General features: G+C 59.0%; 1 protein-coding gene across 26 annotated transcripts in view; it reads right to left on the reverse strand.

Moving 5' to 3' along the window:
* Positions 1-12,202, reverse strand: part of AFDN (afadin, adherens junction formation factor) — a 145,433-nt gene that overhangs the window by 91,568 nt on the left and 41,663 nt on the right. For 25 of the 26 annotated variants that reach the window (XM_089332450.1, XM_089332447.1, XM_070074581.2 and 22 more), the window contains exons 2-3: positions 7,160-7,355; positions 1,712-1,830 (exon numbers count right to left, since the gene is read on the reverse strand). In XM_089332450.1, coding sequence (XP_089188576.1) covers positions 1,712-1,830; positions 7,160-7,355 — 315 coding nt within the window. Of the gene's footprint in view, positions 1-1,711; positions 1,831-7,159; positions 7,356-12,202 lie in introns of those variants that run through there. The other variant, XM_070074585.2, reaches the window with a different exon arrangement.

The raw sequence follows: 12,202 nt of genomic DNA on the forward strand, positions 1-12,202 counted from the left end.
TCAACAGAAACCATGAGTGACCACAGCAAACCAGCTTGTATCAATCAGTTTTAGATACTGCGTTTGTGCAAAAAATTTCTAACTTATTTCCAGAACTTGTGGATTTGCCTGCTTATTCTTAATTTATATTTTAACCTGCAAAACAGGCCGGCTAGACAAGGACACGGGACCATAGTATTTTTTATGTGTAACTTAAAAAGTGAAGAATTAGGAGAAAGAAAAGCCATGGTTACTGTACTGGGAAACAAGTCCCACCTCCTTCGTTGTCAAGGGACAAAGAGCGGTGCCACTTCCGTCTCCATCCACGGTGTTACAGCCCCGCCCCCCAGAGCAGCTCACAGCGTCAGGGCCGCTCCGCAGGGCCCAGAGGCGCGCACTGCCGAGCCCACAGTGCAGACACAGCTACGGGCGCCCACTGCACCTCACAGCTGGCGCTGCGCACACACGTCCCCGGGGCACAGGCCCTAGCAAGGCCAAGGGGAAGCCTGTGTGTGCCCAGGACTCCTGCGCAGGGAGCACGGACATCAGACAAGATAAAAACCCTGCTGTGAAAGCAAATTCCCATCTTGTTGGGGGGGGGGGGGGATTTAGCCGGTTTTCCTCAGTTATTCTTAACCTTTGCATCTGCTACCACTCATGAATCTGAACTCCTACATAAAGTGCCACTTGCTTGAACACCAACTGAGTACTTCCTTCCACGTGCATCGGGACTCCACAGGATTCCATGAAGCAGCGCGATGGTGCGGAATTCTGGACCCTCGACCCCCGGGGAGCCTCGGAATCAGAGCATCGCACCCCCCGAAGGACCCGAGTGAGCACCTGCTTGCTGACCTTCCGCGAGCGGAAAAGGCTTCAAATGCGCCTTCTGATGCCGCAGCAGGAAGCCAATACAGGAGTAAGTTTATTTTTGTTTGGTTTTTTAAAGATTCATTTATTTATTTGAAAGGCGGATTTACAAAGAGGCAGAGAGAGAGAGGTCTTCCATCCGCTGGTTCACTCCCCAGAAGGCCGCAACAGCCAGAGCTGAGCAGATCCAGGAGCCAGGAGCTTCCTTGGGGTGGGTGCAGGGGCCCAAGGGCTTGGGCCATCTTCCACTGCTTTCCCAGGCCACAGCAGAGAGCTGGATGGGAAGTGGAGTAGCCAGGTCTCGAACCAGTGCCCATATGGGATGGCAGCACTGTGGACAGCAGCTTTACCTGCTCACCGCAGCGCCAGCCCCAGTAAGCAAGTTTACTGATGACACAAACAGGTCAGCAATAAAGGATAAAGCGGAAGGGGTGGGGGCTTTCATGGTATCTTCCGGGAGGAGGGCACAAGAGTTTAGAAAGAGAAGCCTCGGGGAGCCGGCGCTGGGGCACAGCGGGTGAAGTCGCCAATTACGGCACCGGCATGAAATACGGGCGCCAGTTCAACTCCCAGCTACGCCAATTCCCATCCAGCTCGCTGCCGTGGCCTGGGAGAGCAGCAGAGCACGGCCCACGTGCTGGCCCCTGCTCCCGCGTGGGAGACCGGAAGAAGCTCCTGGCTCCTGGCTCCGGGCTGGCCCAGCTCTAGCCATGCAGCCATTCGGGGAGTGAACCAGCACTTGGCAGATCTCTCTCTCCCCCGCTCCACTCTCTTTCAAGTAAAGTACATAAATCCTCGAAAAACCCAGAAAGTTCTCTAAGGCAGCCTCAGGCTCCCGCGCGGCCCGGGAGGGCGGCCGACCCACCTTCGGAGCGGCGGCGGCGGCGTTCTCGTTCTTCAGCACGAACCTGCCCTCGCGGTCGTCCTTGCTCCAGTTCAGCTGCACGACCAGCGGCTTCTCGTCCACATGCAGCCTTCTTTCTTCTTCACAGCATGAAACGAACGAGAAGCCACGTTACTCGACGGCGCCCACGGCCGCCTCCCACACGGCGGTCACGGGGGGCCCGGAGCGCTGACCCAGCCTCCCACACGGCGGTCACGGGGGGGGGCCTCCCACACGCGGCGGTCACGGGGGGCCCGGAGCGCTGACCCAGCCTCCCACACGGCGGTCACGGGGGGGGGGCCCTCCCACACACAGCGGTCATGCAGGGCCTCCCACACGGCGGTCACACAGGGCCTCCCACACGCGGCGGTCACGGGGGGCCTCCCACACGCGGCGGTCACGGGGGGCCTCCCACACGCGGCGGTCACGGGGGGCCCGGAGCGCTGACCCAGCCTCCCACACAGCAGTCACGGGGGGGGGGCCTCCCACACGCGGCAGTCACACAGGGCCTCCCACACGCGGCAGTCACACGGGGCCTCCCACACGCGGCGGTCACGGGGGGCCTCCCACACGCGGCGGTCACGGGGGGCCTCCCACACGCGGCGGTCACACAGGGCCTCCCACACGCGGCGGTCACACAGGGCCTCCCACACGCAGCAGTCACGGGGGGCCCGGAGCGCTGACCCAGCCTCCCACATGGCGGTCACGGGGGGGGGGGCTCCCACACAGGGCCTCCCACACGCGGCGGTCACGGAGGGCCTCCCATACACGGCAGTCACACAGGGCCTCCCACACACGGCGGTCACGGGGGGCCTCAGGCGCTAACGCAGCCTCCCACACGCAGTGGTCACGCGGGGCCCCAGCGCCCACTGGCAGGGGAGAGCTGAGTTTTAGCTAACATTCTACTGCAACTAATGTCACTGGCGCACAGTGCCAGACGCTGCGCAGACCTAGCTGGAAAACAGGAGAAGCAGAATGAGCCAGGGAAAAGTACGGAGTTCCCACCACAGCCTCTTTCACAAACCCAAGCGTCTCCCATGTGACCGAGAAACAAAGGACTAACGTCAGTATCAGAGGGGCTTCACGTACGAGCGTCTTCTTACCACGTTAATTTTTATATCCTACAAAGAAAAGGCAGCAAGCCACCCAGAGACGGTGGCACTGTCCTTGCTACTGGTGTAGATCCACCCGTCTCAAGGCGTCCGGCGGCGCCCTCCCTTCCCCACCATCGCTGCTAGGTTTGGCACACCACGTTTATTCAGAACCCAAGCGGCCTGGCAGGCACTCTGATCGCAAAGTGCTTCCCACAGAGGGACCTGAGAATCCACACAGCCTGGGGCAAACGCAGGCCCGCGGCAGGGTGGAGGCTCTGATGAGGGACCCCTCCCCTCCCAGGACCCCTGCACAGGGCGGAAGCTCTGATGAGGGACCCCTCCCCCTCCCAGGACCCCTGCACAGGGCGGAGGCTCTGATGAGGGACCCTTCCCCCTCCCAGGACCCCTGCACAGGGCAGAGGCTCTGATGAGGGACCCCTCCCCCTCCCAGGACCCCTGCACAGGGCGGAGGCTCTGATGAGAGACCCCTCCCCCTCCCAGGACCCCTGCACAGGGCGGAGGCTCTGATGAGGGACCCCTCCCCCTCCCAGGACCCCTGCACAGGGCGGAGGCTCTGATGAGGGACCCCTCCCCCTCCAAGGACCCCTGCACAGGGCGGAGGCTCTGATGAGGGATCCCTCCCCTCCCAGGACCCCTGCACAGGGCAGAGGCTCTGATGAGGGACCCCTCCCCCTCCCAGGACCCCTGCACAGGGCGGAGGCTCTGATGAGGGACCCCTCCCCCTCCCAGGACCCCTGCAGCAGGCGGATGTGGCTCCATCTCCCCCTACATTCCCCAGGAATCTTCCTCAATCCTTGGAGAAATCCATTCACCATGTGTGCACTTCCAGTCGCACAAGCCACCGTTGCAGACGGCTCTGAGTGACCCGTCCGGCCTTTCTCCTCTTAGTATCTGTACGTGAGAGCTTTCAGAAACAGCTGCAGGCCGGCATCTCCCCAGCTGAACGTCAGGACTGAACGCTGTCATGAAACGGAAGTGCTTACGGAGGGACTGGCTGCTGCTGGGATCTGTGCCCTCCTCCAAGCACCGCTCTGCGCATCCGCCCCTCCTGCACCACGTCCCTGTCAGCACGCAGCATGACTAGCACGCGGGAGACAGTGCACGGGCCACCCAAGTGCACTGCAAAATGGATTCCACAGCTTGCAGACGGTCAAAAGTATGTGATGTGCATGGCAGGGATCCTAAAACCCGGCCCGAATCTGCACCAACGGTGACGAGCGTAAGGGCAACGCAGCTAACGAGCAACCGCAGACAGGAACAACCGCTGACCGCCGGATCTCCGAGAGCAGAGATAGGGCCGCGCAAGACCAGGAGAGGCTCCGCGCCCGCCAGCCTCAGCCAGCCGCGGCCCGCGGGGAGCAGCCTGCCGGCACCAGCTCCCGTGGTGTCACAGGAAACCAAGGACAAGTCCGGGGCGAGGTCTCCGGTTCGTGAACTGGCCACACTTGAAACTGCAACTCTGGTCGACGTGAGATGGACTTCACGCTTCAGAGTGAGGTTCTTGTTTAAGTGGGTCACTTTTAAAGGAGCCGTCTACAGAAGCATCACCTTGAATAAGAGGCTGCTACGACAAAACACTACTTGAGGAACACGAGGACGGACCGCGGAACAGGTCAGCACTCGGGGCGAGCAGCAGCGCCGACTGTCCCAGGAAACGCGCAGGCAGGAGGACAGCACTGTCCCGGCAGTGGAGTCTCGACAGGGCAGGGACTCCCCTTCAACGCTACACCAGGACACCGGGTCGCCCTCCACCCGCTCAGGGCAGAAGGCGGCATCACGACGACGAGGGTGGCAATGACGACTTGATGCGGTGCTGACCGAGGTCACCCAGGTGACAGCCGAGATCCACACCACAACGCACACTGAGACTGCCGGGCACGGGCAGAGGTCGCGAGAGCTCCCAGAGAGGAGTTAGAGACAGTGAAGCCTTCCAGGGGCCCCCGTCACCGTGGGACGGGGCAGGGAAGCGGCATCTGAGCACATTGCAGACGTTCTGGTTATTTTACCGGCTGGAACCGTGGACAGAAAATCAGAGTCACCAATCAGGACAGAATCAATCTGAACTGCCATGACCAACGCTGGCAGTGTCCTGCCGCGAGATCACACCGGTCAGCACGGTGTTAGAGAACGGACAGCGACCACGAAGACCAGGCCCTGAAGGCAGCACACAGGCTGAGAGCAACGGGATGCAGGGACGCAGGGACACAGGGACGCAGGGACGCAGCCCCGCCCCGCAGCGCCCCTGCCGCAGAGCCGTCCTCGTGGCTCTGACACCTGTCGCAAGCGCAGAACCCTTTCACGTTCCCAATGGAACAAAGTCCTACAGACAGGAAGTCTCGAGGCTGGAGCGGGGGCTGGGGCCCGGGTCTCAGCCTCCAGCGTGGGTGTGTCAGCCACTGAGGAGCCCAGCCTGACCGCAGGTGTGAGAGTGACGTGGGCCAGGCCACGTGGAGAGAGCCAACCCTGGCCCCCGGCAGGCTGAGTGGCACTTGATACGGTCAGGAGCTGAGGGGCCCACCGGGGGCAGCTGGGCAGGCCTGGAGGAACGCGCCATCAGAAGGCTGTGTGCCATCACTTCCAACGTCCACCACACCGCTGCTCGGTAAGACTCAGAACCCGACTCCAGCGACAGCAACAGCAACACTTCCGCGTCTCCTTCGGCCTGACGGTGCCCCTGAGTAACTACCGAAGCACTGAGGGCTGGCACGCTGGCATCGCACACAGACGGCGGCACCCTGGTAACGCACGCAGTCAGACGGCGGCGCCCTGGCAATGCACACAGTCAGACAGCATTGCGGAAGGACACCCGTGGGGGGGGGGGGGGACCCTGCTCCTTTTGTTTCAATGTCTTCGTTTTTCCCCCTTACAAGGTATTTTACTTTTACAATCTAGAACACTTTAAATTAAAAAAAAAAAAAAAAACTTCTTAAAAAAAAAAAGAAAAGCACATTCCATTTTCAGATGCCCAAAGCTGCAGTGCCACTCGGACCGCACAGCAAGGCAGCCCAGGGGTCAAGCGACAGACACCCTCGTCCTTGTCGCCTACCGCGCAGAGTCCATGACAAGGACAAGCTTGGGGGAAGCGTCCTGAAATCGAGAACCTGCTTTATCGGCAAGCGCACTGTTGACGCAGTGAACTCGGCCTGCCTCCCACACGGCTGGGAAGCTGTCACCCCACCTGGAATCCCACGCGAGGAGCGCGCCAGGCTCGTCTCTGATGTGTGAAGAGACCACGCGCTGAGCACCAAGAAACGTAAGTTCCGCTGCGATGTGAACGGAACTCACGTCTTAGACCAGATTTGTGTCACAGGTAATACTTCATCTGCTACGCTGAGTGTAATCTGTATTTTAATAGTTTACTCAAGGTTTCCACAGTGCTTACAAAAAATTTATAAATTTATCCTCTCTGCCTTTCAAATAAATAAATATTTTTTTTGAGATTTATTTATTTATTTATTTGAAAGAGTTACACTGAGAGAGAAGGAAAGGCAGAGAGAGAGAGAGAGAGAGGTCTTCCATCTGCTGGTTCACTCCCCAAATGGCCTCAATAGCCAGGGCTGGGCCAAGCCAAAGCCAGGAGCCAGGAGCTCCTTCCAAGTCTCCCACAGGGGTACAGGAGCCTAAGGACTTGGGCCATCTTCTACTGATTTCCCAGGCCACAGCAGAGAGCTGGATCCGAAGTGGAGCGGCTGGGACTTGAACCGGTGCCCATAGGGGGTGTCGGCACTGCAGGCAGCAGCTTTACCTGCTACACCACAGCACTGGCCCCAATAAATCTTAAAGAAGGTGGGGGCAGCATGGCACAGCAGGTCAAGCCACTGCCTGGGATGCTGGCATCCCACCAGTTCGCCACTTCGAGTCCTGGCTGCTCCGCTTCCATGCTGGCTCCCTGCGAATGTGCCTGGGAACACAGTCGAAGTTGGCCCAACTACTTGAGAGAGCCAGATGGAGTTCCTGGCCCTTGGCTTCAGTCTGGCCATTATGGCCATTTGGGGAGCGAATCAGCAAATGGAAGATCACTCTCTCCTCCCCCAGAACTCTACCTTTAAAAGGAACAAAATCAGTTTTTGGGAAGCGACTTAGATACGCTGGACTTTTCTCTGAAGAAGCAGGCATCCATAGAATCAGTACCCGCACTCCAACCTCCAAGCAATGCAAGCGCTAGGGATGTGGGGGAGCTGCTCCCTGACACAGAAGCTTTGCCAACTAACACCTCCCTCATCCCACACAGAAAGGCAAGCCAGGCGCGCACGGTGGAGACGCCGGTGGGGACGCCTCCGGCGCCGAGGTGTCCCCACCGTGCGCACACACTGACCTCCGCTGACGTGCACCTCGTACAGGGAGTACTTGGGAGAGGACAGCATCCGCATGTCAGGCCGGAACTTCTCCGCCAGCGTCTCGATCACATCTTGAGTGGTAGCCGTACTGGAGACCCGAATGCATTTCGTCGCGAAGTTTCCAGCAGCTTTGTCTTGAAAATAAAATCTCATCACTCCATGGAACTCCAAATCCTGAAAGAAAACAAAATGACACATTGGAAAAACAACACTCCAAAAAGCTTCACTTTTCTAACAGGAAATCACGAAAAATGCTGCTCCACGCTTTTCACACATGTTTCCTTGTCGCCTCTGCCGGGACTTCCAGCCTTCAGTCTGCCTACTGACCGTGGACAAGTCACCTCCTGTCTTTCCTTCAAACCTTGTGCCGTGTGAACAGCAGCCAACGACACCTGACCGCAGGCCTCACCTGACGCCGCTGCGTAACCTGCGGTGCAGTGGGTGCTGTCCCTAAGCCCTGTCTCAAGACCCAGTCGCCAGCCGCGAGCTCCGAGGGCCTGCTCAGGCAGGCGGCTGCAGACCCGGAGCCACAGTTCAGATGTGCTGGGCTCCAAAGCCCAAGTCTGGTCCTCCAGGGTTCACAGCTGCTGAGACGCTAAAGCGAGAAACAAACGTCAGCCCTAATCCCACCCCGAATGCAAACACGCGGGAATTCCACAGGTGAATGGAACCGCAGCGAGTTTTCCACATAATGACCCAAAATTCAATGAGCGTAATTTAATTTGACTTGGAATCTGACCTTTAGAGAAAAGTCACAACAGAATTCCAACTAAGGATAATAACTCCATGTACGAGGATATTTCAAAGAATTCACAGAAAAATGAAACTAAAAGATACGTTTACGGGGCCACTGTCGTGGTACAGAGGGTCAAGCCACCATTTGCAAAGCCCACATCCGAGTGCAGGTTTGAGTCCTAGCCGCTCTGCTTCCAATGTATCCTCCTGCAATGCGCCCGGGAAAGCAACATAATGGCCCAAGTACTTTGGACCCTGGCCCTCACATGGGAGACCAGGATGGAGATCCAGGCTCCTGGCTGCTGCCTGCACCAGACCTGGCTACTGCAACATCTGTGAAGCAAACTGAGAAAGATCTCCTCCCTCCCTCTCTCTCTTGCTCTTTCAAATAAGTAAATACATCTTTTTTAAAAAGATAAGCTTATTATGGTGCCAAAAATTTGGAAATCCATGATTATGAAAGGATCTTCAAAAAGTTCATGGAAAATGTGTTAGGAAATCCTGTGAAAGAATGAATTTTTAAACAAATATTTACTGTGGAGGATGGCCCAAGTCCTTGGGCCCTGCACACCATGGGAGACCAGGAGAAGTACCTGGCTCCTGCCATCGGATCAGCGCGGTGCACCAGCCACGGCGGCTTTTTTTTAAGGATTCATTTATTTATTTAAAAGTAAGAGTTACAGAGAGGGAGGGAGACACAGGGCAAGAGAAAGATCCCCCATCCACTGGCTCACTCCCCAAGTGGCCACAATGGCCACGGCTGAGTCAGGCAGAGGCCAGGAGCCAGGAGCTTCATTCAGGTCTCCCACGCGGGTGGCAAGGGCCCAAGCTTTTGGGCCATCAGCAGGGACCTGGATGGGAAGTGGAGCAGCCGGGATTCGAACCAGGGCCGACAGGGGAGGAGGGGAGGAGGGGAGGAGGAGGGGGCGGAGGGGGGCGGAGGAGGGGAGGAGGGGAGGAGGAAGGGAGGAGGAGGAGGGGAGGAGGGAGGAGGGGGAGGAGGGGAGGAGGAGGGGAGGGGAGGAGGGAGGAGGAGGGGGGAGGAGGGGGGAGGAGGAAGAAGGAGCAGGGAGAAGGAGGGGAGGAGGAGGGGAGGAGGGGGAGGAGGAGGGAGGGAGAGGGGAGGGAGGGGGAGGAGGAGGGGAGGAGGAGAGGACTGTGCCAGCACCGGCACTACCTGTGTCCACAGATTGCCGCCCCAGACAAGAACAAGGAGGCGCTCACTAACGGGTCCGGCTGCTCACAGGAAGTACCCAACGCAGAGGCTGGGGGGGGTCAGGAGAACAGCCACAGCCACCGCCCTGCAGCCTCCACCCAGCCTGAACACGACTGCCTCTGACTCGATGTGGTTCGCACTGCGTAAGCACTAACTACTGACTTAGGCTGCCATCACAGAATGTATTAATATTCTGTTTTTATTATCCTGCCAATCACAGGTCTGGCTGGTGTGCCCAGGTCTACAGACTGACCAAAGCAGTGTGCAGCGCCCAGACTCACAACAATGATCATCTCTACAGCTCGCTCAGTGCCCCTCTGCACTAGACACTGAGTTTTGTGGTTAATTCCCCAGGCTAAGAGATGGCTCCTACTATCATCACCACCACACGGGAACGCAGGAGGGGGCGCCGGCCGCTGGCGCGCTCACAGTCACACAGTCACACGGCCTGCCCAGAGCAGGGCCGAGCTGCAGCCAGACACGCTGCAGCAGGCGCCGTGCCACAGGGGTGACACGCACGGTTCTCTCTGAACCACGACAGCTCCAGGAGCCGCTGAGAAGAAAGGAGTGAGTGGATGAAGGGGAGAGGGGCTAGAGGGCAACAGGGGGCGGCTGCAATGGCCCCCAGCCCAGGGCCACAAGTCAGCCCAGCAGCTGAGCTCAACACCCATGCAAATTCAGTTTTCTCAATTACAAAACCAAAATGGTAAAGCCTGTTCTAAGGAACCAACAAGACATCCAGAACACAGGCGAGTGATCCCAGTCACAAGCTCCCTCCTTCCGGCCTCCAGACTGGCGCTGGGCTTCCCGGAGACAAGGTCCCCTCCGCACCCAACAGGATGATTTGCACACAACCATAAAAGGTAAATTTGAGTCAAAAACACAACAGGATTCACGTCTTCCAAGCTGTGGTCATCCATTCTCAACTGAAGAGAACTCTGGAAAACAAAACTTCAAATTAGTAATAAACAGCCATAAACTCTCAGGGAAGGGCCATTATGCCCTCTTTGAAAGATCTATGTATTTATTATCTGAAAGGCAGAGTTACAGAGAGGCAGAGGCAGAGAGAGAGAGAGAGAGAGGTCTTCCATCTGCCGGTTCACTCCCCAGATGGCTGTAACAGCCGGAGCCTCCTCTGGGTCTCCCAGGTGAGTGCCGGGGCCCAAGGGCTTGGGCCATCTTCTTTTCCTTTCCCAGGCCACAGCAGGGAGCTGGAGTGGGATGCCCGCACTGCAGGAGGCGGCTTCACCCACAGAGCAGGCCCCAGGGCTATCATTCTAGGAAGTTGCAAACAAATTACAATTAAAAAAAAAGGCACGCAGCCTCCCCCTCAGCATTGAGTGTAAATTCTCCACCACAGGAAAGGCTCCTGAGACGCCGCCACTACCCGCAGGCAGCGATGCCTCTAAGCCTGCGCGGCGCGAGGTGCCTGCAGGACTGGCCGGCACGTCCAGGAGCCGGGCGGCTCGCCAGGGTTACAGCAGGAGTGACGCGCCGCGCTGTGCCCTCGCTGCACACAGCGTCCTTCCGCTCGGTGGACCCCATGGCAATGCCCACCCCTTCCCCGGCCGTGGGGTGTGCCGGTGATGGGGGCACCACTGCAGGGCACGGTCTCGGCCCCTCTGCGGTCCTGAGGCCGCACCGCAGGCCGGCCATCGGCACATCGGGAGCACCATGGCAGCGCCATGCCCCCCCCACGTGCCCGGCAGGGGAGCTCCTTGCCCCCAGCTTCCGGAGCGCAGGTCTCCCGTCAGTCTCCGCCGCCACACGGCTGCACTCTCACGCGGCCCAACGTCCCTTCAGGGTGGGCTCCCCACGTGCGGAGGTGAGTGAGCCCCTCGGGGAAGGCCGTGCCCACCTTCCCACACTCCGTCTGCTCTTCCAGGGCGAGGCTGGGAGGGCAGTGCTGGGGCGAGCGGGGTGGAGCTGCCGCCTGGGCACCGCCATCCCCCGGGAGTGCCGCCTGCGCCCTGGCTGCGCCACTCCCAGCCCAGCGCCCCGCTACCCGCCCGGGTGCGTTCCCACAGGAAGGAGCAGCCCGATGGCCGCCCGCTGCCACCTCCTCTGCCGTCTGCACAGGGCTCCTCTCAGAGACACCGGCGCCAGCGCTGCCCTTCCGCAAGGGCTCTCCCCGCGGACAGGAACCCAGCTGCTCTGGGAAACGCTCACCGACCTCCCTATCAGCCCTCCCCAAAGAAACAGTCCCGCCAAGGACTACCGCAACGGAAAGGGAAAGACTGCGTTAGGGTTAGTCTAATGACAGCTGCAAAACACAAGTCTTGTCATGCTTCTGGGGAAGACTACGATGGGGGCCTGCGCTGCGACGCGCTGCGTTAAAGCCCCAGCCCGCAGCGCTGCATCCCCCATGGGCGCCGCAGGGTCCCGGCTGCTCCACTTCCCATCCTGCTCTGCTGTGGCCGGGAGAGCAGCGGAAGACGGCCCGAGTGCTTGGGCCCTGCACCCGCAGGGGAGACCCTAAAGCAGCTCCTGGCTCCTGGCTTTGGATTGGCGCAGCCCCAGCCATTGCAGCCGTCTGGGGAGTGAACCAGTGGATGGAAGACCTCTCTCTCTCTGGCTCTACCTCTCTCTGTAGCTCTCTTTCAAATAAACAAAATATTAAAAAAAAAAAAGGGAGAGAAAGAATACGATGGTGGAGACGGACAGGGAGGGAAGGGAAAGGTCACCTTGCGGGATCCCTAAAGAGTCAAGCAGGCGCTAAAGGGTTCGATAGTTTCCTCGCTGCCTCCGACCGACACCAGCTCCCTAGCGGAGAGACTCCTCACCACGTGGCCTCCTTCTCAAAGTGACAGGAACCTGCAGCCTCCTTCTGCTAAAGCTCATCAGTCAGGACCGCTCACTCCAAAACTAACAGGTCGACCACACCCCCTTCTTCCCTGTCTGACAGATGGGAAGACCACACCCCCTTCTTCCCTGACAGATGGGAAGACCACACCCCCTTCTTCCCTGACAGATGGGAAGACCACACCCCCTTCTTCCCTGTCTGACAGATGGGAAGACCACGTCACAGCAGAAACAGTGCGAGCCTCAGACACGGCACCATCACCCAGAT

This window comes from Oryctolagus cuniculus, chromosome 5 (assembly GCF_051225735.1).
Source record: "Oryctolagus cuniculus isolate XC-2025 breed Fujian yellow rabbit chromosome 5, ASM5122573v1, whole genome shotgun sequence".
NCBI lineage: Eukaryota > Metazoa > Chordata > Mammalia > Lagomorpha > Leporidae > Oryctolagus > Oryctolagus cuniculus.